We start from the raw sequence: 27,478 nt of genomic DNA, 5'->3' as shown, positions 1-27,478 counted from the left end.
CCCTTCCTTCTTTCCTTCCTTCCTCCCTTCCTCTTTGCCTTTCTCCCTCCTTCTTCTCCTTCTTCTCTCTTTTTCCTCCCTTCCTTCTTTCCTCCCTCCCTCCTACCTTCCTTCCTTCCTTCTTTCCTCCGTCCTTCCTTCCTGCCTATCCTTTCCTTCCTCCCTTCCTTCTTTCCTCCCTCCCTTCCTCCCTCCCTCCCTTCCTCCCTTCCTTCCTTGACTCGAGGACAACAGGAGGGTTAATACCTCTGTGAGACCCTTCACCACTCTGCCCTTCACCAAACAGCAGATCACACACTCTCAGGACGCGTTACAGTAAACTCTCTCTGACCCTGAACGCCTCTTCGCTGAAGCCTCACCTTGCATAAACGTCCACATTAGGCAGTGTGCGAGATTAATGACTTACTCAGCTTGCCCGTACTGTGAACTTAATTGTTTTTTTATACATTTGATTTTGTTTTCATATTCATGTTTTGTGCAGCGATTTGTCTGCATGCATGAATAATAAACACTTTCACACCTACGAAAACCTTTTTAGCGACTGACCTTACAAGAACTAATTATGTTTATCTTAGCTCTTCATTCAGATAGAGCTGCTGCACCGAAAAAGAATATAAACTGTAAAAAGAAAGCAGATGTCGCCTCTGCTGTTGCATGGCAGACAGAAAGAGCAATGAGACAAAGGAGGTGGTGCGAATTGATTGAGACTCACCCAGGCGGGGAGTTCTGGTCCTCTGAAATGATGCCAACGCGGAAGTAACTTAAAACTGCATTCTATTAAAAGGCCACCAGGGGGCGACCGTTTTGGTGTCAAAAGGACTTCCGTCTCTATACAAGTCAATGGAGAATTCACCAACTTCTCACTTGATTTATAACCTCAGTAAACGTTTTCAAAATGTGTTTATGGTCTCAATCGCTAGTTTAAAGCCTTCTTCAATGCAGTATGATGTTCATTTGGGACATTTTGGCCTCCCTGATTTTATATGTGACGATAAAGCAGGGTATGCATTAGGGCGTGGCTACGTGGTGATTGACAGGTTGATTGGTTCACAGGTTCAGGAGGGCGCCTCATGCTCCTCCTGATGCCCATATAAGTAGAATCCGTGTTTTTATTTTTCCCAGCATGCACCTGAAATTTTCAAGATGGCGCTGCTCAGATCCGAAACTATTGGCCTCCGAACAGCAGTCCACAAACCAATGGGTGACGTCACGGATGTTACGTCCATTTCTTATATACAGTCTATGGACTCACCTCATGAACCCTAAAAAGGAGATGAGCGCGATGCTGACCACCCAACCGGCTGTGGCGAAGGCTTTGGGCATCGTCAGAGCTCCTGTTCCCACAATCAGATTGAACATATACACCAACCCCACCTGGAGAAGACATGACGGAGGGTAAAGACAAGTCTAACATGGCCCTGCTGAGATTAAGTTTATTTTATTCATACAGCACTTTAAAAAGCAAACAGACTATGCACCAAAGTGCTTCACAAAGGCAGGAATATGTACACATAAGCTTAAAAGGAGCTAAATTAATATAGAATAAAATGTAAGCATGAATTTAAAACCCAAAGAAATCAGATAAGAAACAAAACAGATTAAACACAGAGAATAAAGTGAGTCTTTAAGTGCTTTTTTAAAAGTATCGACAGACTAAACACACTGTATAACGGAGCCAGGGGAGAATATGACGGGTCTGTTATGGCGCTTTTCCACTATACAGTTCTAGCACTACTCGGCTCGACTCGACTCGGTTTGGTACCAGGAACCTTTTCCATTACTATAGTTCCTACTCAACGTGGGCGGGGTTGTCATAGCACGGCTCCGCGAAACTGCCGTGACTTTCGTTTTATACGCGACACAAACACATAAACAATGGAGGACATGGAGGCGATGGTGTACTTGCTGCTGTATGAGGCTTTCTGTCTCACACAAAGCAAGAAAATTGAGCCGTATGGCTGTAACGCTGTTGCCGGTATTTAAAAAGGCCGGGTTTGGGACTCTTCCAGCGACAACTCTTCTGACCAATCAGTGGCGGGCAGTCTGTTGACGTCAAATTTTAGTATCGGCTCGGCTCGCTTGGAACCTCGGCAGAACAGATACTAAAAGAGTACCAGGTACCAGGTACTATCCCTGATGATCGAGTAGAGTCAAGTAGAGCTAGAACTGTATAGTGGAAAAATGCCATTAGTGCTGTAAGGGGCGAGACCATGGAGGGATTTATAGATAATTAGGAGTATTTTGAATGCTATCCTGTAATGAACGGGGAGCCAGTGTAAGGATGAGAGGATGGAAGTGATGCGGTCTTGTTTTTTGGACGTTGTTAGTAACCAAGCAGCAGCGTTTTGGATCAGCTGAAGAGGGGAAATGGTAGATTGAGACGTGCCTATAGATAGAGTGAGTTATAATAGTCCAGTCTGGATGATATTAGACTCTTTATAGGTCGGACGGTGAGAAGAAATGCCTCATTTTGGAGATGGTTGGAAGAAGCCGGACCTGTTTATTAAAGTTTAGATCACCCAGCTTTGTGGCATATGGTCTAACATATGCAGCAAGGTGATTGAGGTTCTCAGCAATGAACAGTGGTATGATTTTCTATCTGCATTTTCTATTCCTACACTCCACTTCCCATCACTGACCTGATTCTTTCTAGGGATCAATAAAGTTTCATCTAATATTAATGGTTCTTTAAAGGTCATTGTTCTTCCACGTTAAACCTCAGACACAACTGAGGTTACGCTAGAGTATCATATGTTCCTCGCCACACTGGTTGATTAACGCCAGACAACTACTGTCAAGGAAGGCAAATGGGCTAATTGGGAAGCACTTACCCCTATCGGGTATCAGAGTGCTTAAATGATTTAAAGGTTCGGCTTCCTGGGAAAAAAAAAACTAAAAAGTCATCTGACCAGCAGAAGTTAATGCTTTGTGACGATGTCATGCCGACATAAGCAAAGTTAGGGACTTAAATGATGCCGTTAAAGCTGAGTAAGGACCATAAAGAGGCCTGATGTGAAAGAAAGAGGATGTGTAAGCATTTTAGCTTCCTCTTTATTTTTCACTCCACTTTTATATGCACCATCTAAAAAATTACACAGACGTTCATTTTCATTTTCATTTGTCTGATAACCCAAAGAATGTTTTATCAGTGTGATACCTTTCTCTGTATTGAGTTAATATAATGAGCAGTCAGTTTATCTGGCTCAGGAGAAGAAGAAGAAGAAGAGTTCAATGATAATGTGTAAGAATTTAGAGGATAGTAACACAACTCATTCTGCTTTTTTTGAGAGCAGCGGTGCTTAAAATGTCCTTTGCACTGTAGGGTAATAGCCTGATGAAATTCTGACTTTCATAGTTCACGTCAAAACTTTAACATCATTTTTCACAAATCTATATATAACAAAATAAACGCAAAGCTCCTTTAAATCCCAATTATTGTCATATATATTTGTTGCATCTTATCCTGCACCTTGGAAGAGAAAATGCTGTGTTGATGCCAGTTTCCCATTTAGATACAATCTTTAATTGTGTTGTAAATCTGTTATATTCTTATATTAATGAGAAGAAATAAACATATAAGGCTGCATTTTCACTGCAAACTTGAAAAAACTGGCCTATCATTGAACCTAAATGCTAACCCCTGCTCTTGGGTAATTAAAAACTCATAAGAAAACTCACATTTTTACAGTTACAAGGCAGTTAAACATGCCTGACCTCATTATATAATCATCCACAGAGTTAACCACGTGATACTCACAAATGGGGAGTAGGGTTCGCCTGTATCTGTGATGCCGCCTGCCATGGTTGAAGACACCCGTCCTCACCTGAAGAGGGGAAAATTAACAGGTCTTTATTATCAGTTTACAGCCAAGCAGTCAATCATCAAACATAAACAACAACCACCAAAACAACAACGAATTACAAATAATTATAATAAACTACAAACAGACAGGTAGTTGAAGCCTAGTTCTGCTTTATCTTTATCAAACTCACACTTCCTTTACTGACAGTGCAGTATTTTGTTTAAAAAAACAGGCTGTACCAGGTTTATTATGCAAGAATAAAAGCTAAAAAAACAAAAACAAATAGACAACAAGTGGTTTCACAATCTCTGTCCTCAATGGGAACAATAACTCCAGTCACATATTTAGCAATTTAATATTTATTTTCACATCGTCAAGAAAGCACATAAGTTGAAAAGTAGATTTAATGTTTTTTCTGATAGTTTGCATGTCCCTTAATAATTCTGTGTACATGTAATCCACAAAGCAGCACGTTTTTATATAAGAAAATAAGTATTTTAGTAAAGATATTATTACAATCCTGTGTGGTTACAGTGATAATAGAAGCTGCCAACTCTTTCTATCTTCCTTTCTTTAATTTGACAGTGTACTACTGTGTTACAGGGTGTAAAACCAACTGCAGCAACTATCCTAGTTTTTTTTAAATAATCTAATTTAAGTCACAGTTTATTGTAATGATCTCCAGTGAGGTGATATTACTTAGCTTGTATCGCAGCTGGCAGCTTGCTATCACACACAACTACATCAAGATAACATAGAAATTGATGTCATTATTCTTAATACAGTGATAAAAGAGAGGATTATCCTGCAGCTCTTGTCATTTTCTAAAACATAAACAAAGCTCAGCTCACCTTACTTCTCTCCACAACAGGGTCTCTCGCTAAGTTAGCTGCTAGGTTAGCAAGATGGTCCAAAACCTGGCAGTTTGACCAAAAATCCACACTAAACTAAACTAAAAAAAAGCAGAGGTATGGCGGATAACATTAAATAGACCGAAGGGGAATTAAACCGAAAGCTACGACAGCTACGCTTTCCCCCTCGGCTAGAGAGGACCTCAGCTACCAGAAGCAGTAAACTTAGCGTCCAGCTGACCGAACGTCAAGCTAGGTGTAATGCAAAAACGCACTTCCTGTATAGGAATTTCAGAATAAAACGTTCTATTCACTCGCGCCCATTTGTTGCGGTGTTGGGTGACAGCGTGAAGCTTTTATTCTGAAAGCGGAAAGGAAATGGGTTTGTTATTATTATATTATGCTTGACTCGCCAGTTAGTCGGTTCGCTCGGTTAGTGTTTTACTCGGGGTTTAATTGAAGCGGTGCAATTAAGTCGCATGTTTTGAGTTCACGTTCATCCTCTGTGTCATATATCTCCGCACATGTAACAGGATGTTCACCATTAATGTCTCTCAGTATACTGAATATTATTTCAATAATGAATAAATCAGGAAATTATGTTGTTGCCTGAGTTTGTTTTAACCTCCCGCCCTCTCGCGCTGCTCAGGCTGACAAAACGACCAACCCCCTCACTGGTGTGTATTGTCATATGACACGTGTACAAGTCATATGACAGGAAAACTCGTCTGTGTACACTTGAAATATGCATCCAAAGCAATATAATGTTTAACCCTTACATACTGTATAGGGTCAGATTTGATACAAAGGGTTTTAATAGAAGTATTTAAACAAGAGTACATTGTGTGTTTTTTATTACATTTTTTTTTCAATTATATGACGTCATCCATCACACACAGTATCTTCAAATGGCATATAAACACCAAAAACCCCTTACACCTCCTATGTCCTGTCTAGATTAATGTTTCAAAAAGGGAAAGTGTCGACAATTTCTACAACAACTTAAAGAAAAAGAAAGAAAAAAAAAAGTTAATCAGTTTCTACCAATTCTGGGAAATAAAGTAAATTTGCTTGCAATGTACACGTAGTCTAACTTTTAGTTTAGATCCATAAATGAGTGAAAAATACCTTTATCTTGGGGAATATTTTCAACCAAATTTGTAAAACCATATGAATCCAAATGTTTTAATTTTAATATTAGTATGTCTGTTTTTACACTGACATTTTTTCCCCATTAAAATTAAAAAAGGAATTGAATTGAATTAGTCAGATTTAGGAAAGGTTCAGGTGAACAAAGATGCAACTATCTGTACTGTCAGCGAAGAATTAGTGTGACTAATCCAGTTGCATGATAGCATGAACAGACACCATCCTATAATAATAATAATAATAATCCTGTTTATTGGATTATCCACAAGAATCTGCCGGGAAAAGGTTAATTTTTTCTCGCTCTGCTGCTCTCGACACTTAATCGGCATCTTGTAATTACAGTAAAACAAACAATCGTCTATGTAAAAGTTTTCCAGCTTAACTATCATCACATATCAAACAACCACAAATATGAACACAAATCTACTTATTTTTTAACTATGAACACGTCATGTCTCATCTTGATCAGATTTACACACAGTATAATGTACATAACATCACTTTCATGCTATAATATGTGTTTTATGTATGTCGGATGTTAGTTAATGAGATCTAATCTGCACTTTAACCCTCCTGTTGGCCTCGAGTCAAGGAAGGAAGGGAGGAAGAAGGAAGGAAGGAAGGGAGTGAGGAAGGAAGGAAAGGAGAGAGGAAGGAAGGGAGGGAGAATGAAGGAAAGGAAGGAAGGAGGAAGGGAGGAAGGAAGGAAGGAAAGGAGGAAGGAAGGAAGGGAGGGAGGGAAGGAGGAAGGGAAGAAGGAAGAAGGAAGGAAAGGAGGGAAGGAGGGAAGGAAAGGAGAGAGGAAGGAAGGGAAGAAAGGAAAGGAAAGAAGTAAGGGAGGAAGAAGGAAGGAAGGTAGGGGGAGGAAAGAAAGAGAGAAGGAGGGAGGGAAGGAATGAAAGGAAGGAGGGAAGGAAAGAAGGAGGAAGGGAGGGAGGAAGGAGGGAAAGGAGGGAAGGAGGAAGGGAGGAAGGAAGAAGGATGGAAGGGAGGAAGGAAGGAAAGGAGGGAGGAAGGAAGGAAGGGAGGGAGAAGGAAGGAAAGGAGGGAAGGAGGAAGGGAGGAAGGAAAAAGGAAGGAAAGGAGGGAAGGAAGGAAGGAAAGGAGGGAGGAAGGAAGGGAGGAAAGGAAAGAAGGAAGGGAGGAAGGAAGAAAGAAGGAAAGGAGGGAAGGAAGGAAGGAACGGAGGGAGAAAGGAAGGGAGAAAGGAAAAGAGGAAGGGAGGAAGGAAGGAAAGAAGGAAGGGAGGAAGGTAGGGGGGAGGAAAGAAAGAGAGAAGGAGGGAGGGGAGGAAGGACAGACGGAAGGAAGGAAAGGAGGAAAGAAGGAACAGTCAAAACAGACGACACAAAGGTTAAAGGAAAAGGTTAGTGAGAGGATGTATTGGCAGATTACAGGTACGCGCTTCATCTAGTTGGGGTTTCGAAACCAGTTTACATACATCCACACCAGAAAAGACAGAAAAGTTAAAAGATAGATGCCAAAGAAGACAGAGTCTACAATTTCAGCCAGCTTTCTGTAATAGGAAGGCTTCTTCTTGACTTTGTCTTGTTTTCCCACTTCCTGTCGAGCTGCCCTCACTTCCTCCAGGATTAGTTTCAGCAGGTCGCCGTCTTTGGGCCAATCTAAAGGAAGGTAACTCTTCTCCGCTTTCACCTCGCCTTTCTCTTCAGCTCCAACTGGCTCTGTGTTCGAGAAGGAAAACATGATTCAGCACATGTAGGTTGACTGATGCATCATATGCACGATGACTGATAAGTCCTGTGTATGATGACTGAAGTCTTAGTTACATCCATAGACTGTATATAAGAAATGGACGTAACATCCGTGATGTCACCCATTGGTTTGTGGACTGCTGCTCGGAGGCCAATAGTATCAGATCTGGGCAGCGCCATCTTGAAAATTTCAGGTGCATGATGGGAAAAATAAAAACACGGATTCTACTTATGTGCAGGCCTGGACTGGCCATTGGGGCCACCGGGAGTTTTCCCGGTGGGCCGTTCAATAATGGGCCGGCAGTGGCTGCCCTTTTTTTTTTTTTTTTTTTTTTCTGCGTCTCGCAATGGTAATTCTCACACATCAAATGCATACTGATGCCCAGTGGCTTGTGACTTGTCTGTCTACCTGGCTGGCCCAATGATGGGCTACACAGGCCCAGGAGTCCCACCCATGCACGTTCTAGACCCCCCCCCCCTCATCCAATCAGCTTTAATGATGACCAATTGTTATGACAGGTAGAGAAAAAGACAGAGAGAAATAGCGCAGCACAACACGCACGAAAAATGGAGAAAAAACGAAAACGTGGTGCCGAAAAATTGCGAGAAAAAAAGAAAAAAGCACTAGCTCAAGATGCCGCGAAGAGTGGTAATATTTTAAATATGTTCGCTGTGCGGGCCGGCATCGCCTCAGGGTCTTCAGCTGCAGCTGCGGGTCCCTCTCATCAGGAGGAGGAGGAGGGAGAAAGTGAGGCTCCTGCAGCCATGGTGCTAGAGGAGCTTAGTGGTGGTGATGGCAGGTGTGTGCTAGGCTAACACGTTGTGGATAAACAATTAACACCGTTAATTGTAATAAACATTACTTGACACAATCGAAAACTCTGCATAGCGTGGAGTGTTAGTGTACAACTACATCTAGTTATCTAAAGTATGGGAAAATGATAACCATATTCATATGATTAATTGACGCGTTTATTAACCACTATTTTATACTAGATGTGGTTTGAGCATGTATAAATGCTATTTTCACAATTTGTAACCTATAATTACATTCCCCAAATCAGAATTAAAGTGTTTTATGTATCATCATGCACCTTTCTTCTGTACACAGTCCAATTTGGTCAGGATATGTGATACAATAAAAAGTATATACAGTATTATTGAGATATTAAATATATTGCAATATACTGTGATTCCTTGGGATTTTAACTGTAAATTATGTATCAAAATTAAAACTTTAACAATAAGATAAGCTCAAATGTCTGATAATCTATTTTAATTTTTATTGATGGACAATTGTAAAGCAAACATATGCTCATGAAAGGTCATGACAAACTGAGCTATTTGTGTTAAATACAGTACCAAAAAGTTACAAAAGTAATATGTATAGTCATGTAAAATATTAACAATACTATTACAAAATTACAAGTATTTCCTCTTCTGTCATACTTGTCAGTATGTTGAGCTATAAAAAGTGTTGATTGTTCAGAATCAGAATCATTATACTATTATTTTCCATACTTTAGTCAACTAGCTAAAGTTCTCTTTGCATTCAGACTCATTATTTGCATGTAATCTTGTAAACTTATTCCACACTATTTCTCTACTCTTCATGTCCAGGTTTGACAGCAGCAGTCTCGGTAGATCATCTCCTGTGGAGATGAGCTTACCAGAGACCCCAAGCCCACCCGTAGATTATTTCAGTGTTAATAGTGTTAATAAGGGCTTGTGTGTTTAAATTTACATCAATTGGGCGAGTCAGCATGGTATCTGCGCACGGATTGTAGTCGGCCACTCTGGTCCAGGGTCCAGGGCCGAATTTTTGTCCCAGTCCAGGCCTGCTTATATGGGCATCAGGAGGAGCATGAGGCGCCCTCCTGAACCTGTGAACCAATCAACCTGTCAATCACGACGTAGCCACGCCCTAATGCATACCCTGCTTTATCGTCACATATAAAATCAGGGAGGCCAAAATGTCCCAAATGAACATCATACTGCATTGAAGAAGGCTTTAAACTAGCGATTGAGACCATAAACACATTTTGAAAACGTATACTGAGGTTAGAAATCAAGTGAGAAGTTGGTGAATTCTCCATTGACTTGTATAGAGACGGAAGTCCTTTTGACACCAAAACGGTCGCCCCCTGGTGGCCTTTTGATAGAATGCAGTTTTAAGTTACTTCCGCGTTGGCCTCATTTCAGAGGACCGGAACTCACCGCCTGGTTACATCAGATTAATCTCAATCTCAAAAAAAAAAAGCTTGTTATCTGACCTGATCTGGAAACCATCACAGATCTCAGTATCAAGCTTCAACACTTCAAATAAACTGTCAAGTCACAAAACTTCATAGCGTCATAGTCTTTACTTTGCTTCTGATAAGATATTTACTGATGTTTTCATTACTCAGATTTAAGGTACTGATATATTGATTTATAATAGTTTAAATATTTAGATATTTAAAAATAGATTAACCTTCGTGTCGACCTCCCGGGTCAAATTGACCCCGTCTGTTTTGACTGTTCCTTCTTTCCTCCCTTCCTTCTGTCCTTCCTCCCTCCCTGCTTTTTTCCTTCCTTCCTTCTTTCATTCCTCCATCCCCCTTTCTTCCTTTCTTCCTTCCTTCCTCCCTCCCTCCTTCTTTCCTCCCCTCCCTCCTTCCTTCCTACCTTTCTCCCTTCCTTATTTCCTCTGTCCTTCTTTCCTTCCTTCCTTCCTCTTTTCCTTTCTCCCTCCCTCCTTACTTTTTTCCTCCCTCCGTCCTTCCTTCCTTCCAACCTTCTTTACTTCCTTCCTCCCTACCTATTTTCCTTTCTCCCTCCCTCCTTCCTTCCTCCTTTCCTTCCTTCTTCCTCCCTTCCTTCCTTCCTCCCTCCTTTCCTCCCTTCCTTCCTCCTTTCCTTCCTTCCTCCCTCCCTCCCTCCCTTCCTTCTTCCTTCCTTCCTTGACTCGAGGATAAACAGGAGGGTTAAAAACTTCAACATCTTCATTATAATGTGAAAGCGAGAAAAAAAAAGAGACAAATTCTCATTTTTTGGGGGTAGAGAACTCACCATTTTGGATGACATCCATCTGAGTGTCCACATGGGCATTATCACAGCTTTGAACCTTCTTCCCGATGAAATCATCGAAGTCTATGAGGAAGATCACCACCATGGCCTCCAGGACGCTTAACCCCACCATGGTGAAGATTGAAACGCAGAAGGTGGCTAGAATAAAGGCGCAGAAACAATACTGTTAAAGAGGGATGTTGGCACCAATAGAAAAGAAGGAACGAAAGGGTGGAAGAAGGAAGGAAGGGAGGGAGGAAGGATGGAAGGAAGGAAAAGAGGGAGGAAGGGAGGAAGAAGGAAGGAAAAGAGGGAGGAAGGGAGGAAGGAAAGGAGGGAGGAAGGAAGGAAGAAAGGGAGGAAGAAGGAAGGAAAGGAGGGAGGAAGGAAGGACGAAAGGAGGGAGGGAAGAAAGAGAGAAGGAGGGAGGGAGGGAGAAAGGAAAAGAGGAAGGGTGGAAGGAAGGAAGGGATGAAGCTAGGGGGGAGGAAAGAAAGAGAGAAGGAGGGAGGGAGGAAAGAAGGAAGATAGGAAGGAAAGGAAGGAAGGAAAGAAAGAATGACAGAAGGAAGGGAGGAAAGAGAGAGGAAGGAAAGAAAGAGAGAAGGAGGGAGGGAAGAAGGACAGACGGAAGGAAGGAAGGAAGGAAGGAAGGGAGGGAGGAAAGAAGGAACAGTCAAAACAGACGGTGTCAATTTGAATCACCGATCATTGGCAGCGCGTCTTCTGTGGAGGGCAACATGTCCTGCAGGATCAGCAGTAAGACGGAGATGGACAGCAGGACGGTCACTTTGAAGCTCAGCTTTTCACCTCTGGCCTCGTGGATGAAGAAGGAAGCCAAATCCAGCACCAGTAAATAGAACAGGGGTATGATTAAGATGACCACATAAAGCAACGGCTTCCTGGAGATCTTCACCTGCAAGAAACAATTAAATTAGGGAGGGAAGGAAAGAAGGAAGGGAGAGAGAGCGGGAGGAAGGAAGAAGGAAGGAAAAGGAGGGAGGAAGGAAGGAGGGAAGGAAGGTAGGAAAGGAGGAAAGGAAAGAAGGAAGGAGGGAGGGAGGGAGAAAGGAAAAGAGGAAGGTAGGAAGGAAGGACAGAGGAAAGAATGAAGGGAGGAAGGAAGGACGGACGGAGAAAAGAAGGAAAGAAGGAAGGTAGGAGGGAGGGATAAAGGAAAAGAGGAAGGGAGGAAGGAAGGAAAGAAGGACAGAGGAAAAGAGGAAGGGAGGAAGGAAGGACAGAGGAAAGAAGGGCAGAGGAAAAGAGGAAGGGAGGAAGGAAGGACAGAGGAAAGAAGGAAGGGAGGAAGGAAGGACGGAGGAAAGAAGGAAGGGAGGAAGGAAGGACGGAGGAAAGAATGAAGATAGGAAGGAAGGACGGAGGAAAGAAGGAAGGAAGAAAGGTAGGAGGGAGGGATAAAGGAAAAGAGGAAGGAAGGAAAGAAGGACAGAGGAAAAGAGGAAGGGAGGAAGGAAGGACAGAGGAAAGAAGGGCAGAGGAAAAGAGGAAGGGAGGAAGGAAGGACAGAGGAAAGAAGGAAGAGAGGAAGGAAGGACGGAGGAAAGAATGAAGGGAGGAAGGAAGGACGGAGGAAAGAAGGGAGGAAGAAAGGTAGGAGGGAGGGATAAAGGAAAAGAGGAAGGGAGGAAGGAAGGAAAGAAGGACAGAGGAAAAGAGGAAGGGAGGAAGGAAGGACAGAGGAAAGAAGGAAGGGAGGAAGGAAGGACGGAGGAAAGAAGGAAGGGAGGAAGGAAGGACGGAGGAAAGAATGAAGGGAGGAAGGAAGGACGGAGGAAAGAAGGAAGGAAGGAAGGTAGGAGGGAGGGAGGGATAAAGGAAAGGAGGAAGGAAGGAAAGAAGGACAGAGGAAAAGAGGAAGGGAGGAAGGAAGGACAGAGGAAAGAAGGAAGGGAGGAAGGAAGGACGGAGGAAAGAAGGACAGAGGAAAAGAGGAAGGGAGGAAGGAAGGACAGAGGAAAGAAGGAACTCAGAGAAGGAGAGAAGGAACTCAGAGAAGGAGAGAACTTCCAGAGCTGTGATGAGATTTCACATCATTTCTGACCATGTATATGAGTTTGTAGAAGTTCTCCCCATCGTGGAACCAGGGGTCGGTGGTAACTTTGATGTTTTTCCAGTTGCCATTCTCCCTGTGTGATCATGATATGCTCGGAGACTTTGGCGAGGACTGTGTCATTGTTGTAGGTTTCCAGTTTTAAAAGGTCCTCTGTGTGTGGATTTAAGAAGAAATAAACAATTACATCAGTTGTGTTCACAAGCAATTAAATAAAAAATAAGAAATAAATAAAAAAGCTGTGGTATTTACCCTGATAGGTCGTGGATGTAAATGTGATATTACAATGTTGCTCATCGAAAGGGAAGCGGTAAAGATTGAGCCGGCAGGTGGAGGTGAGCCGCTGACGTATGTTTGAGCGCACCCTACCACTGGACATCAAACTGTGATAATCACCTTTGTGAATACTCCCAGAATCAGAGGCACTGATGAGAAGAAAGGAAGTGAAGTGTTAGAGGCTTGTTTGTCTTCATCATAGGTTTTAACAATTAAAGATATCTATTAACCCTCCTGTTGTCCTCGAGTCAAGGAAGGAAGGGAGGAAAGGAGGGAGGAAGGAAGGAGGGAGGAAAGGAGGGAGGAAGGAAGGAGGGAAGGAAGGAGGGAAGTAAGGAAGGAAGGAAGGAAAGGAGGGAGGAAGGAAGGAAGGAAAGGAACGAAGGAAGGTAGGAGGGAGGGAGGAAAGAAGGAAGGAGGGAGGGAGGGAGGAAGGTAGGGGGAGGAAAGAAAGAGAGAAGTAGGGAGGAAGAAAAGAAGGAGGGAGGGAGGGAGGAAGGAAAGAAGGAGGGAGGGAGGAAGGAAGGAAGGAAAGGAGGAAGGAAGGAAGGACAGGAGGGAGGAAGGAAGGAAAGGAGGAAGGAAGAAGAGGACAGGAGGGAGGAAGGAAGGGAGGAAGGAAGGATGGAAAAAGGAAGGGAGGAAGAAGGAAGGAAGGGAGGAAGGAGGAAGAAGGAAGGAAAGGAGGATGGAAGGAAGGGAGGAAGAAGGAAGGAAGGGAGGAAGGAGGAAGAAGGAAGGAAAGGAGGAAGGAAGGAAGGAAGGACAGGAGAGAGGAAGGAAGGGAGGAAGGAAGGATGGAAGAAGGAAGGAAAGGAGGAAGGAAAGGGAGGAAGAAGGAAGGAAAGGAGGGAGGGAGGAAGAAGAAAGAAGGAAGGAAAGGAGGAAGGAAGGAAGGAAGGAAGGAAGGACAGGAGGGAGGAAGGAAGGGAGGAAGGAAGGATGGAAGAAGGAAGGAAAGGAAGAAGGAAGGGAGGAAGGAAGGAAGGAAGGAAGGAAGGAAAGGAACGAAGGAAGGTAGGAGGGAGGGAGGAAAGAAGGAAGGAGGGCGGGAGGAAGGTAGGGGGAGGAAAGAAAGAGAGAAGGAGGGAGGAAGGAAAGAAGGAGGGAGGGAGGGAGGAAGGAAAGAAGGAGGGAGGGAGGAAGGAAGGAAAGGAGGAAGGAAGGAAGGACAGGAGGGAGGAAGGAAGGAAGGGAGGAAGGATGGAAAAAGGAAGGAAAGGAAGAAGGAAGGGAGGAAGAAGGAAGGAAGGGAGGAAGGAGGAAGAAGGAAGAAGGAAGGAAAGGAGGAAGGAAGGGAGGGAGGAAGAAGGGAGGAAGGGTGGAAGGAGGAAGAAGGAAGGAAAGGAGGAAGGAAGGAAGGACAGGAGAGAGGAAGGAAGGGAGGAAGGAAGGATGGAAGAAGGAAGGAAAGGAGGAAGGAAGGGAGGAAGAAGGAAGGAAAGGAGGGAGGGAGGAAGGAGAAAGAAGGAAGGAAAGGAGGAAGGAAGGAAGGACAGGAGGGAGGAAGGAAGGGAGGAAGGAAGGATGGAAGAAGGAAGGAAAGGAAGAAGGAAGGGAGGAAGAAGGAAGGAAGGGAGGAAGGAAGGAAGGACAGGAGGGAGGAAGGAAGGGAGGAAGGAAGGATGGAAGAAGGAAGGAAAGGAGGAAGAAGGAAGGAAAGGAGGGAGGGAGGAAGGAAGGAAGGAAGGAAGGAAGGAAGGAAGGAAGGAAGGAAGGAAGGAAGGAAGGAAGGAAGGAAGGAAGAAGGAAAGGAGGAAGGAAGGAAGGACAGGAGGGAGGGTAGAAGGGAGGAAAAGAGGAAGGGAGGAAGGAAGGAAAGAAGGACAGAGGAAAGAAGTATGTTTTCTGAGCCACCTTTATAAAACAACCCCTCTGTCTTGGATGAACATCAAACTGCAGTTATGTAATGAATGATACGGATACATACTCCTCTTGGATGACAATGTCCGGGGTCCAGAGCATCGATCTCGGAACAGTCACCATGTCTAGCCCACAAAAATCGGACGAATTCCACGTTAGGAATTCATTAGGCCAGCTCTGTTTAAAGAAAAAAAAAACTGGGTTTGATGAGTGTGAGGATGGACGAGCAAAGTCAGAAAACTAAAAAGCAGAAATGATGACGCTGAAGTTGATATATGTGGTGATTAAACCACCGTTGATGTTAGACAAACTTAATCCTTTCCTTCATGTGTCAGTCCAGACTCTTACCATCTGGATCCAGACGTGGCTCGTGAGAGTTTGACACTTCTCGTCCTGTAGACAATCAGCAGCACTGTGGTCAGTATTCGAGGGCATTTTCAACAAAAATAGATCAATCAATCATCCAAATCATTAAAAAAAAAAACATATTGTCTCACCCATATCTTGTGATATCTAAGCAATCAGGTAGTTCTGGGTTTATTTTCCCAGGTTTTGAGGTATCTGAGTGTAAGTTTTCTCTACCCTCATACACTGTAGGTGAATTTAATTTAATTTGTGGTAATTACTAATTAAATTCTTCCTCCCTGCCATCTTCCCTCCCTCCTTTCATTTCCTTCCTTCTTCCTACCTTATTTTCTTCCTCCCTCCTTTCTTTCCTTCTTCCTCCCTCCCTTCCTTCCTCCTTTCCTTCCTTCTTCCTCCCTTCCATCCTTCCTTCCTCCCTCCCTCAAATTAACAGCACAAACATTAATTGTATTGCTTTTTAAGAGGCAAATATCTCAAATCATTTGCACATGAAATCCAAAACTACCTACATGGCTGAATATGTGTGTGTGTGTGTTGTGTGTGTGTGTGTGTGTGTGTGTGTGTGTGTGTGTGTGTGTGTGTGTGTGTGTGTGTGTGTGTGTGTGTGTGTGTGTGTGTGTGTGTGTTTTGTGAGAACTGACCCTTTAAAATATCCACCCAAACACTTTGAAAAGGTCCATTCAATGTACACGGTGGACTACAAAAGACACTTACCACTTCTAAAATGCCATACAACCACATGTCCAACTTTAGTATGGTGGTTGTAGTCCAGTTTTTCACGGGTCGCATTATCGATAGAGCACTATTAGTCGTCGGCAGGTTTAAGTGATTCAAAAGACGCAAGTATGAGCAGTCTGGAGTCTGACTGCTGGAAATGCCTGCTGGGAGAAAAAAGACTTTACATGCAGAGAAAAAACGCTCATTTTTACCCTATCCTTATTAAGCTCTAGGAAGAGTGTAGATAACTTACCGATTAAAGCCAAAAAAGCAAGAGTCCTCATAGCTGCTGACATGGTTGTTAGTCTGATGCCCTCAGCTTAATCTGAGCAATCCCTTTTAAACTGCATCACTTCTTGTATAAACAGCAGAACAATACAATACAGCAGTTAAGGGGCGGCAGAGATATCAATAGGTTTTTCTGTCAAGTGTTAAAAAAAAAAAAAAAGCTTCTCTTTGCTCTTGTGGTCTGCAGTTCAGTGGCACAACATAGATCACCTGTACGTTTCCTATTGTTGAGCTGCAGCTGAAGGCAGAGAGTCAACATCATGACTCAGTGTGCACACTATTCTCAACGTTAACATCACCTGTGTTCAACAGAAAAACAGACAATCAACAGCTAAATGAGTTTTTTTTTTTATTAGAAAGGTTAAAAAGAAAAAACCTGTACAGCAATATTTCAACAGCATATTTAAAGCTTTAAAAACCAAAGCCTGCCTGTGTCTGCAACAGATAAAAAAACATTAACTTCTTCTGATTGCAGCTGAAAACCAAATAGATTAAAAGTTACAGGCATTGAACTAGTCATACTTTTACTTGAGTTATTTTTTTGACTTTTACTCTTATTATTTTTCTACTTATGCAAAAACAAGATGGATTAGATGGCGAACCATTTACCATTTACTTCTCCAACAGACATTTAAATGCAAAAGGCGGGAGGAAGGAAGGAAGGGAGGAAGGAAGGGAGGAAGAAGGAAGGAACAGAGGAAGAAAAGGAGGAAGGAAGGAGGGATGGAAGGGAGGGAGGAAGGGAAAGAAGGAAGGAAGGTAGGAGGGAGGGAGGAAAGAAGGGAGGAAGGAAGGAGGGATGGAAGGGAGGGAGGAAGGGAAAGAAGGAAGGAAAGGAGGAAGGAAGGAAGGGAGGAAGAAAAGGAGGGAAAGGAGGGAGGAAGGAAGGAAGGAAGGAAGAAGTAAGGGAGGGAGAAAGGAAGGATGGAAGGGAGGAAGATCACACCTGCCTGTGTCTGCAACAGATTGAAAACATTAACTTCTTCTGATTGCAGCTGAAAACCAAATAGATTAAAAGTTACAGGCATTGAAATAGTCATACTTTTACTTGAGTTATTTATTTACTTTTGACTTTATTATTTTTCTAATTATGCAAAACCAAGATGGATTAGTTGGCGAAACATTTACCATTTACTTCTCCAACAGACATTTAAATGCAACCTACAGTAGTAGCCCACATTACATACACTGTTAATGGCCTGCATGTAGACACACAGAGGCTTAATAAACACACTTCATACATCACCACATATTATCCCTGAAGACTAATCATCCCTGTTCTCTTGATTTGAAGCTCTATGCCCAGAAATCTTCCTGGATTTCCCTCAAAAAAATGTGAATTGAAGCTTATTTAAAGGTTCCTTCCTTCCTTCCTCCTTTCCTCCCTCCATCCCCTTTTCTTCCTTCCTTCTGTCCTTCCTTCCTCCCTCCCTCCTTCTTTCTTTCCCTTCTCCCTTCCTTCTTTCCTCCCTCCCTCCCTCCTTCTTTCCTCCCGCCTACCTTCCCCCTTCTTTCTTTCCTGTCCTTCCTTCCTCTTTTCCTTTCTCCCTCCCTCCCTCCTTCCTTTTTCCTCCCTCCCTCCTTCCTTCCTTCATTCCTTCCTCCCTTCCATCCTTCCTTCCTCCTTTCCTTCTTCCTCCCTTCCTTCCTTGACTCGAGGACAACAGGAGGTTGCAAACAAAGCAAACAATGTTCTCTTACTCTAAATTATCTTTTTTTTTGCATAGCTGCTGTACCAATAATTCATTTCCCATTAGGATTAACTTATAAATAAATAAAATAAAAACAGGTCTCATTGCCTGTGTAAAGCCACTATGTCTAGACTGTGAAATTTCCCATTTTTGGCACCGTTTGTGGTCGTATTAAAAAGGACAGCAAGGCTCTGACCCAGGGAACAAAACATTGGCACTAAACTTTGTATTTTTTATGATTTATTTAATACTGTTACATCCAGCATTAGATTATATACAGTGATGCTTACGGGAGCAGTGAGGTCTCAGGGAAACACATCAGTGGGCAGCTGGAAGTCCTTAAAGGTATAAAAGGAGATGTCCCCGTAATCCACCACAGCAAACACCACCGGGACGTCTCCACTCTGGAAGGCCAGCAGCTTGATCGCATGCAGGTCGGGCACGGGACCGTCAAAACTGGGACACAACAGGGAAGGAATCAAATGATGCAAAGGAAGAAACGGCCAATGTATTCAAAACAGGGCTGTCAATCAATTAAAAATATTAACTATAATCCCACAATTTGCTGTGATTAATTGCAATGAAACAGCTTTTTCCCCCTTTTTAATATTGAAACTTGTCATTATAGATATTCAAATGTAAAATCACAGACTATTAGAATCAGATATCGGCTTTATATGCACTAATATAAATGATTACCTTAACAACAATAAATCATGAAGCACTAGCACTAACTCTAAATCAATTAACCAATTAGACAATTAATGGAAAATGAACCAACAACAACAACTCTGGTAATCGACTAAACAGTTAAAAGTTTTTCATCAAGTAGAAATGTTGCTTCTCAAGTCTGATCATTTGCTGATTTCTCTGTTTTGTGTCATTATAAAATAATTGTCTTTGGGGTTTGGTTGTGTTGGTCGTTTCACAGCTTAAATTATTAATCAAAAGCAAGTCAATTGCTCACAACCACTAAAAGGCAGATTAGACAAAAGCACCATTCATCTCCCAACAGCTGTGATATTTATTCAATCTGAGTTAGAAGTCTGTTGTTTTCTGTAAGCTAATCCTGAATAAACATAAATTTGTATGATTCCTTACCTGCAAACACACATGCGGGAGTAAGGTTTCCCCGGGTTGCTCTTCTTGAAATCAGCCACCATATCAGGCTGGTAAACATTGAAACAAATCCTCCACTCATCTGAACCTTTTAATCTACGCAGACAAAACACAAAGTCATGACTATTTCCTGAATGAATAACTCTCCACCACAGTATAATACATCAGCCTCACAACGAGGCAGGTGACAAACAGCAGAGCTGCGGCATCACGCTCCTTTGTTCCTGGGTCTTTATGGCTTTCCGTAAATTAAAAATAATGATTTGTGATAACAGAAAGACGAGCTCAGTTCACATAAGGTTCAGACTCTGATTTATTTTCCTGCACAGATGGCTCACAGCTGATGTTCACATGAGGTCACATTTTTAAATTTACAGTTTGGGACTGCAAACCTACAAGGTATGTTTATTTCAAGTCTCAGATTTATATTTGTCAGAAGATCCATGAAAGTAACTGATATAATATATTATACTATACTATTCTATACTATATTATACTATACTACACCATATTATACTATACTAAACTACACAATACTCTACTATACTATACTATACTGTACTGTTCTGAACTATACTATACTATCCTTTTTTATATAATTATTCTCTCCTGATTGAGTTTCACCTTTTTTTTTAAACAAACTGCGAAAGAGGAAGAAGAGGAAGTGATACCTGGAGGCTCCGTCGAGCAAGTGAGTGGATTTGATCACACTGATTTTCTCCAGCAGCTCCCCTGTAATAAAAAAACAAACAACTGATAAATGTAGATCAGACAGAAAGAGGCCAAGCATTAAAAGGAAATATTGAAAAGGGGGAGAAAAAAACAAAACATTGACCCTATATGTGAACTCACCAGTGGAGATTGGTTGTGTTGGGTCATGTAAAGGAGTGACTTCCCTGTTCCATAAGTGTGCCGGTTGACCTTTACGCTTCCCCTCTCGCCTTGCCAAGAGATCCCGATACTCTGCCCAGTTTCTGCACTGCCGAACCTTTGAAGGTAAGGCAAGGCAGCTTTATTTATACAGCTCATTTTCATAGAATTGGAAATAAAAAGCATAAAAATATGCAATTTGAGAAATAAAAATGAAAATGAAAACATTGAAATTCAAATTTTTTCGACCACACGGACAACCACTTAACACTATCTCTTCCATAGAACCTTATCATGCACTCTACCAGATGGCCCTCTGGCTCTCTGGACTTGTTTCCTGTCCCCTGATTAGCTAATCTTTCTCTTTAGACGTAGTCGTCACTACGAATCCTGGATCTGTTTCTGTTGGGACAATCAAAGATAAAAGCCGCCGTACAGTACGGTACCTTTAAGGAGGCAAAGGACTTTTAATACCTTATCTTCCCCCTAAACATGACACTACAGAATAGACAGGTCCAGTGGTATGTCTCAGTGGTACAACATTAAAAAAACATTAAAACCTATTATTATGTAATAGTAAAAATAAAACAAAATTGAAAAAAGAATGGGATCGCCGGTGATGTGTCTCATTAATATCACTTGAAAATAAAGTAATATTGCAAACCTAAGTAGAGAATGGTACACTTTTCTATGTTGTCAGGTAGAGGCTGCTACAAACCTCTCTGTCCCTATTGACATCCCACTGACGCCGATGCTTGTCCTCTTCCCTCTCCTTTAACGACATCTTTACCTCTCGTTGGTTTACTCTCCGCCTCCAGGGGGAAATGTCGCAGTCTCCAACGGCCAAAGTCCCCGGCAGCAGAGAGGAGTCTGGGGAGGCCAGGCGACTGGAGAGTCGCTCACTGGAGCCCAGGTCGGGGAAAAGGATGGAGCTGAAGTCCCAGCGCGTGGAACCTGAGGCAGCGTGGTGATCGGCCTGATTGCCTGAGTTCCTGCCAACATCCGTCATCCACCAGTTCCTGACCCCGCTTTGATCGGGTGAACTTGTGGCGTCGGTTTGGGCCTCTGCAGCCCCTGGAGAAGTTGTCGGGTGCAGCTCAGGAAGCTTTTTAGCCTCCTCACCGTCATGGCTGCACTGATCCTCCTCCATTCTCTCAGATGCATCTTGTGTGTCAGTTTGACTGCAAAAAAGATCAAACACTCCTGAACACTAGTTATGGAAAATTTCACACATCAATCTTTTATTTGAACAAAACTTTAACCCTCCTGTTGTCCTCGAGTCAAGGAAGGAAGGGAGGAAGGAGGAAAGGAAGGAAGGAAAGAAAGTAAAGAAGGAAGGGAGGAAGGAAAGGAAGGAAGGAAGGAAGGACGGAGGGAGAAAGAAAAAAGAGGAAGGGAAGAAGGAAGGAAGGAAAGAAAGAAAGAAGGAGGGAGGGAGGAAGGGAGGACAGAAGCAAGGAAGAAAGGGGGATGGAGGAAGAAAAGAAGGGAGGAAAGAGAGAGGAAGGAAAGAAAGAGAGAAGGAGGGAGGGAGGAAGGACAGACAGAAGGAAGGAAGGAAGGAAGGAAGGAAGGAAGGAAAGAAGGAACAGTCAAAACAGACGGGGTCAATTTGACCAGGGAGGACGACATGAAGGTTAAAGACACAATAGTCATCATAAAGACATGGCTGGTCATAAAAAACAGCTTTTTACTACTCATTTGTACTACTATGATGATTTTATTCTAATTTTATTCATTCAATTCTACATTTTTTATTAATTTTCTTTTAATCCTCATAATTAAGTGTGTGTTCATTTGATTGTAATTCTCTCTGTAAAGCACTTTGGTCAACATTAGTTGTTTTTAAATGTGCTCAATTAATACTTAAATGTGTCAAAGTATATGATGAAAGTCACTAATTAATCAGGTTGATCGAAAGAAAAAGAAAAAAACAGTATAACACATTATTTGGAGACAATCTCTGAGACTGTGAAGGCTGTTTTTCTGCACTTTTTTTAAGACTTAATTAAATCATTAAAGTCCAATAATTAAACTCCACAGAATTTTACATATCAATATCACTTTTTGTGGCACTGAACAAACACTGAGAATTTATCAGAAGACATGATCGAGTTGTTTTATGAGAGTTGTAGGATACAGCATTTTTGAAGGGCAGTATTGCTTACATCAATCAGAAATAGATTTAACAGATCCCCCACAATGACATTAATGATGAGCTGTGGCCTGTACTTTCTTAATTGTTCTTTATTTAGCAGATTAACAATAAAATGTAGTTGTGTCTGATTATTCACCAATTCAATCATGCATTATTCCTCATATAATTCCTAACAGCATTTAAGCAGTAAATTGAGATTACAGGTGCTTATTTTGCATCATCATTACTGACATATGAATTATTGCACAACTCTAATATTTGTGTCAGATTGCACTGTGGGATTGTTAGCAAAACGTAATGGACATGCTACAGACATGTGTGTGTATATGTGTACTCAGCCTCTGTTTACCTGGATGTCGGGGCGGGGGTGGGGCTGGTACTGCGTTTCCTCTTCACCTGTCTCCCCGCTCTGTCATGTGACTGAGGCAAGTTGAGCTGTCTCGCATAGGATGCCGGCTCTGAACTAAAAACACAAAAACAATACCCACACTCAGCTGATGTTGAACCCTGAACCTTCAGTGCAACACAAACCAACATAACAAGTCACTAAAGATCCAGGTGGACAGTATTAGTTTCCCAGTAAACCAACTACTACTACAGCTGATTTCACTCATTCATCCCAGTAATAATTTCAGTTGCAATTCTCTTCCTGGTTTCTACGGAGTGCTCAAAAACAATCTAAAGAGATAAAGCTTCTTCTAATCGGGGTGGCTATGAATGATTAGGGAAAAACTCCTTCTAATGAGCCGGTCGGCGCCTTGAATGGCAGCTGCTTCCATCAGCCTGTAAATGTGTGTGTGAATGGCTGAATGTGGCTTGTAGTGTAAAAGTGCTTTTAGTGGTCAGCTATATAAATGCATCCATTTACCATTCACCACTTTTGCAAACATGAGCCCATTTAAGGCCCTTTCACACATTGAGCAAGTAACACTGCTGTCTGTTAAAGCAATGGTACTTTGTCATTTCAACATAAGTGGCAGTTACATAAATACCCCTTATGGCTTTAAATCAGCAATGACAGCAACTTTACAGAACAAGCCACAATACTCACAGCTGAGACCAGCAGCGAGCTGGAAAATAATGATATTCTCTCACAGGCAATCTCACTGATGGATTTTAAAACTTAAATAAATATATTTAGGCTCAATATTCTGCCTTTTTTAATGTCTACTGCACATGCAAAGAATGACAAGACTTTGATAATAATTTCTCATTTGCGTTGCAAATCGTTTTTACAGATCAATTTGACATGAAAAGATTCTGATCAAAAGCTGAAGATTGGCTCATTCATAATCTTTTGTGGTTTATTTTCTTTGCTCAGGAGACAATAACTGATAGATATGTTTGCAAAGGGGTCTAATTAAGGCAAACAAGATATGCACTTAATTTCTCAGTGTGCTGCTGCAGGCTTCAAATCAATGTGACGGCATTTAGGTCAGACTTGTTGGACGTCAGGAAGATCGTAAGATTGTCATTGTGACTTTTACCTGACTTGGGTGTTTATGCTCTTAGCTGCTAATGTGAAGTGTGGCAATATTGAAGTCAAAAAATGATCAAGGTCATGTCCATGTATCATACGATAAGTTGATATACAGACATGATGATGTTGATAATTACGTTATTGTGCGATGAGTCAGTAATGTAATTAGTGGGACAGGCCTATGCAATCCTTAGAGTCTCTTTGCGATCACAAATAAAAATTACATACCATGTATTACAGCTTGATAATCTCATATTTCAGTCCCTGACTATATTTCTAATGAGTCTATTACCTGGGATCGAATCTGTGCACAACATAGCCAAGCCTCTTCAAATGCCCAAACACCTTGGTGATGAAAAAAGAGGCATTAGACCAATTCAGAAGTGTGTTTCTTTTCCACGATGTGTGTCATACTTTTAATTGCACCTGATATTGTTGGAGGCTCACTGTGTTGGAGGACAGAAACCTCTCATATCCATCCTGGATGGACAGCGGTAGGTCCTGGTAAAACACCTGCAGGTTTCCCTGTTTACACAGTACATTCATGTCATTGAATCAATACATTACAGTTCACGTGTTGCCAGAGGACTCATTAAGTGTTATACAACTGAACCACACCATAATGAACAGGTTGTATCTGTCACTCACACACTCCATCAGGTAGAGAGCCTCTTCAGGGAGGAGACACTGCTTGCCGTTGTCAGAAAAGCCCATCGTCTGCCAAAACTTGCCCTGTGTAAAAACATGCAAGTCACTTTATAATAACTTCACAAACTAGAAGCGACAGAGAAGGAAATGAAGATGTTGTCATCTATAACAGGATGTGTCTAGTACTCACAGCTGGAGACTGAAGCTCCACAATCTGCTCACTTGGAATCCATGAGGCCTTCACGATGCTTCCTCTACAGTTGAATAAAAGACAGTCAGCATTTTTGTTGTGTGTGTTCAATGCAACCTGATTCTTACTGTTTTAGTCACCAGCTAGTCTTTCACTTTGTCTGTTTGGTGCTGGGCAAGTAATGTACAAATGGTTTGTCAGGGCTAGTGTTGCAACAATGAGTCAATTGATCATCAAAAATTAATCAGCAACTTTTTCAATAACTAATTAATCGTTTTCAGTAATTTTTTCAAGCAAAAAACGCTGAAAACTTGATTGTTCTAGTTTTTCAAGTCATATATGACAGTTAATTTAATATCTTAACATATCAGACCATTAATCAAACAAAACAAGCAAACCGAAGGCATCACTGTGGAATCTGAGAAACTGTGCACGCTATTTTTTCAATACTATTTCAACATGTCATGTCTGAATCATTAATCAACTGATTAAGAAATTCATCAGGAGATTGAATGATAAAGAAAATAATCATTAGTTGCAGCCTTAATCAGATACCCTTTGTCTGCTGCTGCTCGAAAAAAGGTTTACTTTTTACTTTAAAAACTGAGTTGCAGTATCGTTACACATGACCATGATGCAACTGCGAGCAATGACTGCTTTGAATACTCCTCCTATTTGATGGATAAATGCCCACTCACAGCCTTTCCACTCTCTCCTCTGATATTAGGCTCCAGTGTTCATTTAAACTCTGTTCGAGCCGCTCTCTTTGCTCATCTGAGTCATTGGGGAAGAAGTCCTTCTGTCCTTTGACTGGGATCTTGTGACTCCGGGCCCGAGCTGCAAACAGCTCAGATGGACTGGAATAAAAGAAGAGAAAAAAAAAAAAAAAAAAAAAACATTAGTGAGAAGCTCCAGGCACATGACATATGATGTTTTTAACCACTAGATAAAGGCAAAGCATGTCAATATTGACTGAATAGTCTGGGCATAATATAGTTTTTTAACGATTTAGAGGTGGTTGTTGTTTCAGTTTAATAAGACACAAACCTACCAGGGCTGTAGCCAAAGTATTACAGTAAAAGTACATAAGTTTTATGAGCTTGATGTAGGCTAGTTAAAGTACTACAGTAAAAGTACTGCAGTATTATGAGTGATGTAGTATGCAGTATTACAGTAAAAGTACTGCAGTATTATGAGTGATGTAGTATGCAGTATTACAGTAAAAGTACTGCAGTATTATGAGTGATGTAGTATGCAGTATTACAGTAAAAGTACTGCAGTATTATGAGTGATGTAGTATGTAGTATAACAGTAAAAGTACTGCAGTATTATGAGTGATGTAGTATGCAGTATTACAGTAAAAGTACTGCAGTATTATGAGTGATGTAGTATGCAGTATTACAGTAAAAGTACTGCAGTATTATGCGTGATGTAGTATGTAGTATAACAGTAAAAGTACTGCAGTATTATGAGTGATGTAGTATGCAGTATTACAGTAAAAGTACTGCAGTATTATGAGTGATGTAGTATGCAGTATTACTGTAAAAGTACTGCAGTATTATGAGTGATGTAGTATGCAGTATTACAGTAAAAGTAGTGGTTTGGTCCTCTGACTGATATATTATTATATATGACATCATTAGATTATTAATAGTGAAGCATCAGTGTTAGAGCAGCATGTTACTGTTGTAGCTGCTGGAGGTGGAAGACTAGGTGGCATCAAATGGAAATACTCAAGTAAAGTACCTCAAAACTGTACTGAAGTAGAGCACTTGAATAATTGTACTGAGTTACTTTCCACCACTGTATGTGACTCACTGCCATGGCTGTCCAGACATGTTGTATTCAGTCAGAAACCAGAAAAAAACTACATGATACTTTACTTACTTTACGACTGAATATATATTGCATGATGCGACCAAAACATCCCGTTAAGAAGGAACATTTTCCAATCCTCCAGACAGCAATTCCCGATTAATTATTAATTTTTTTACATCTCTTCCCCTCTTCTTCCCTCTATTGACCAAAACACACATGGGATGGCGACAGAGAGCAAGTGTCATAAATCATAAAATGAATAAAAAAAATGTTCTACCACTGCCACACCTCTGGAAATAAACTAACCCTATAAAGCTAGAATATTACTCTCAATAGATTTTCTGTGCATGAATATATCTTAACAAAACTCCAACACTTTGCTATAGTTGACAAGACTTGACAAATTTGCTGTTCCACCATGCGGACAGGACAACCGTATAAGAGCTCCGACGGCAGCAAAATCCACAGAAAACAACCACTGCCCGACGATGACGGAAAGGTTACTACTATCTATCTTTAAATGCATTAATATCTGATAATACAGGCAGCAACTGACCTTAACATTTCACAGCAGAACTTCCCTGGAGTGTCTTTCTTGTTTTGGTCCGCCATGTTTACCGACGTCCCTGCTGCAGGTCTCCTCTGGGTCCTAGTGCAGGTCCGCCGACTGTAATTACTTACACAGCCAGCAGGGGGAGACAAGGACCTAAAGAGCAACAGGAGTCTATATGAACGGAGAAGGTGAGGTTTTGCTCGCTGTAATCATTCCTCCTGTTCATACTGACTTTTAAAGGAATCCCCTTCATAAGTGCTTTCAATAAAAGAATTGGAGGCCAAAATCCACAGTGTGTCCAAACAGTTATTTAGTGCAAAAATGCATTTAAAAGTGATTAAGAAGCTAAAATGAGATTTCAGCAGTCTTGAGTTAGTCATATCAAGTGGATATCTGCCATATTTAGGCTACAAAATATTGTACTTTTTACTCCAAAATATTTATATTGCCACTCATAGTTACTTTTGGGATTAAGATTTTACATAAAAAATATATTTTAATATTGTGACTGTTAAGTATCTAAAATTGCCTCCACATTAATGATCTACAACATTAAAATGCTATCTATTTATTGGTGACAAAAACAAACAATATAATACTTTTGATTCTATCAATACATTTTGCTGATAATACTTCTGTATTATTTACTTAAGCAACATTTGTCATGCAGGAATTTTATGTGTAATGGAGAAGTTGTTTAGGCTGCAATTTTTGTACTTTTACTGAACTAAAGGCTCTGAATAATTGTTCCAACGCTGCAGATTACCCAGAAGATAACACTGAAGACAACACACTCTGATA

General features: G+C 41.5%; 2 protein-coding genes and 1 pseudogene across 3 annotated transcripts in view; all 3 read right to left on the bottom strand.

Annotated features, from left to right (window-relative positions):
• Positions 1-4,878, bottom strand: part of tmem104 (transmembrane protein 104) — a 70,173-nt gene extending 65,295 nt beyond the window's left edge. The window contains exons 1-3 of the mRNA XM_062438634.1: positions 4,655-4,878; positions 3,758-3,824; positions 1,253-1,374 (exon numbers count right to left, since the gene is read on the bottom strand). Coding sequence (XP_062294618.1) covers positions 1,253-1,374; positions 3,758-3,802 — 167 coding nt within the window. The 5' untranslated portion in view covers positions 3,803-3,824; positions 4,655-4,878. The remainder of the gene's footprint in view (positions 1-1,252; positions 1,375-3,757; positions 3,825-4,654) is intronic.
• Positions 4,879-7,181: 2,303 nt separating this feature from the next.
• LOC133999258 (5-hydroxytryptamine receptor 3A-like) lies at positions 7,182-16,158 on the bottom strand (annotated as a pseudogene).
• Positions 16,159-17,981: 1,823 nt separating this feature from the next.
• Positions 17,982-26,736, bottom strand: tsen54 (TSEN54 tRNA splicing endonuclease subunit). 2 transcript variants are annotated; one of them, XM_062438689.1, is made up of 12 exons: positions 26,681-26,736; positions 25,005-25,163; positions 24,307-24,370; positions 24,117-24,200; positions 23,895-23,993; positions 23,761-23,813; positions 22,338-22,451; positions 20,549-21,011; positions 19,813-19,948; positions 19,632-19,692; positions 18,943-19,056; positions 17,982-18,297 (listed from the first exon to the last, which is right to left on the bottom strand). In XM_062438689.1, the coding sequence occupies exons 1-12, from the start codon at positions 26,734-26,736 to the stop codon at positions 18,147-18,149; spliced, it is 1,554 nt and encodes a 517-aa protein (XP_062294673.1). In that variant the 3' UTR covers positions 17,982-18,146. The 2 variants fall into 2 exon arrangements, with proteins under 2 accessions (XP_062294673.1, XP_062294674.1); XM_062438690.1 differs by lacking the exon at positions 26,681-26,736 and adding an exon at positions 26,194-26,322.
• Between the last annotated feature and the right edge of the window lie 742 nt (positions 26,737-27,478).

This window comes from Scomber scombrus, chromosome 18 (assembly GCF_963691925.1).
Source record: "Scomber scombrus chromosome 18, fScoSco1.1, whole genome shotgun sequence".
Classification (NCBI taxonomy): domain Eukaryota; kingdom Metazoa; phylum Chordata; class Actinopteri; order Scombriformes; family Scombridae; genus Scomber; species Scomber scombrus.
Note: the sequence above shows the minus strand (reverse complement) of the source record. Positions and strands in the feature narration are given on the sequence as shown.

Bases quoted from the DNA above. Each gene is read 5' to 3' on its own strand.
- tsen54 (XM_062438689.1), bottom strand. From the start codon at position 26,736: ATGGCGGACCAAAACAAGAAAGACACTCCAGGGAAGTTCTGCTGTGAA. The intron at 24,371-25,004 runs GTGAGTGGGCAT...ATTCAACTGTAG, and splicing joins GAGGAGAGAGTGGAAAGGCT to AGGAAGCATCGTGAAGGCCT. The intron at 21,012-22,337 runs GTAAACAGAGGC...TCTTTTTTGCAG, and splicing joins ACCCCCGCCCCGACATCCAG to TCAAACTGACACACAAGATG.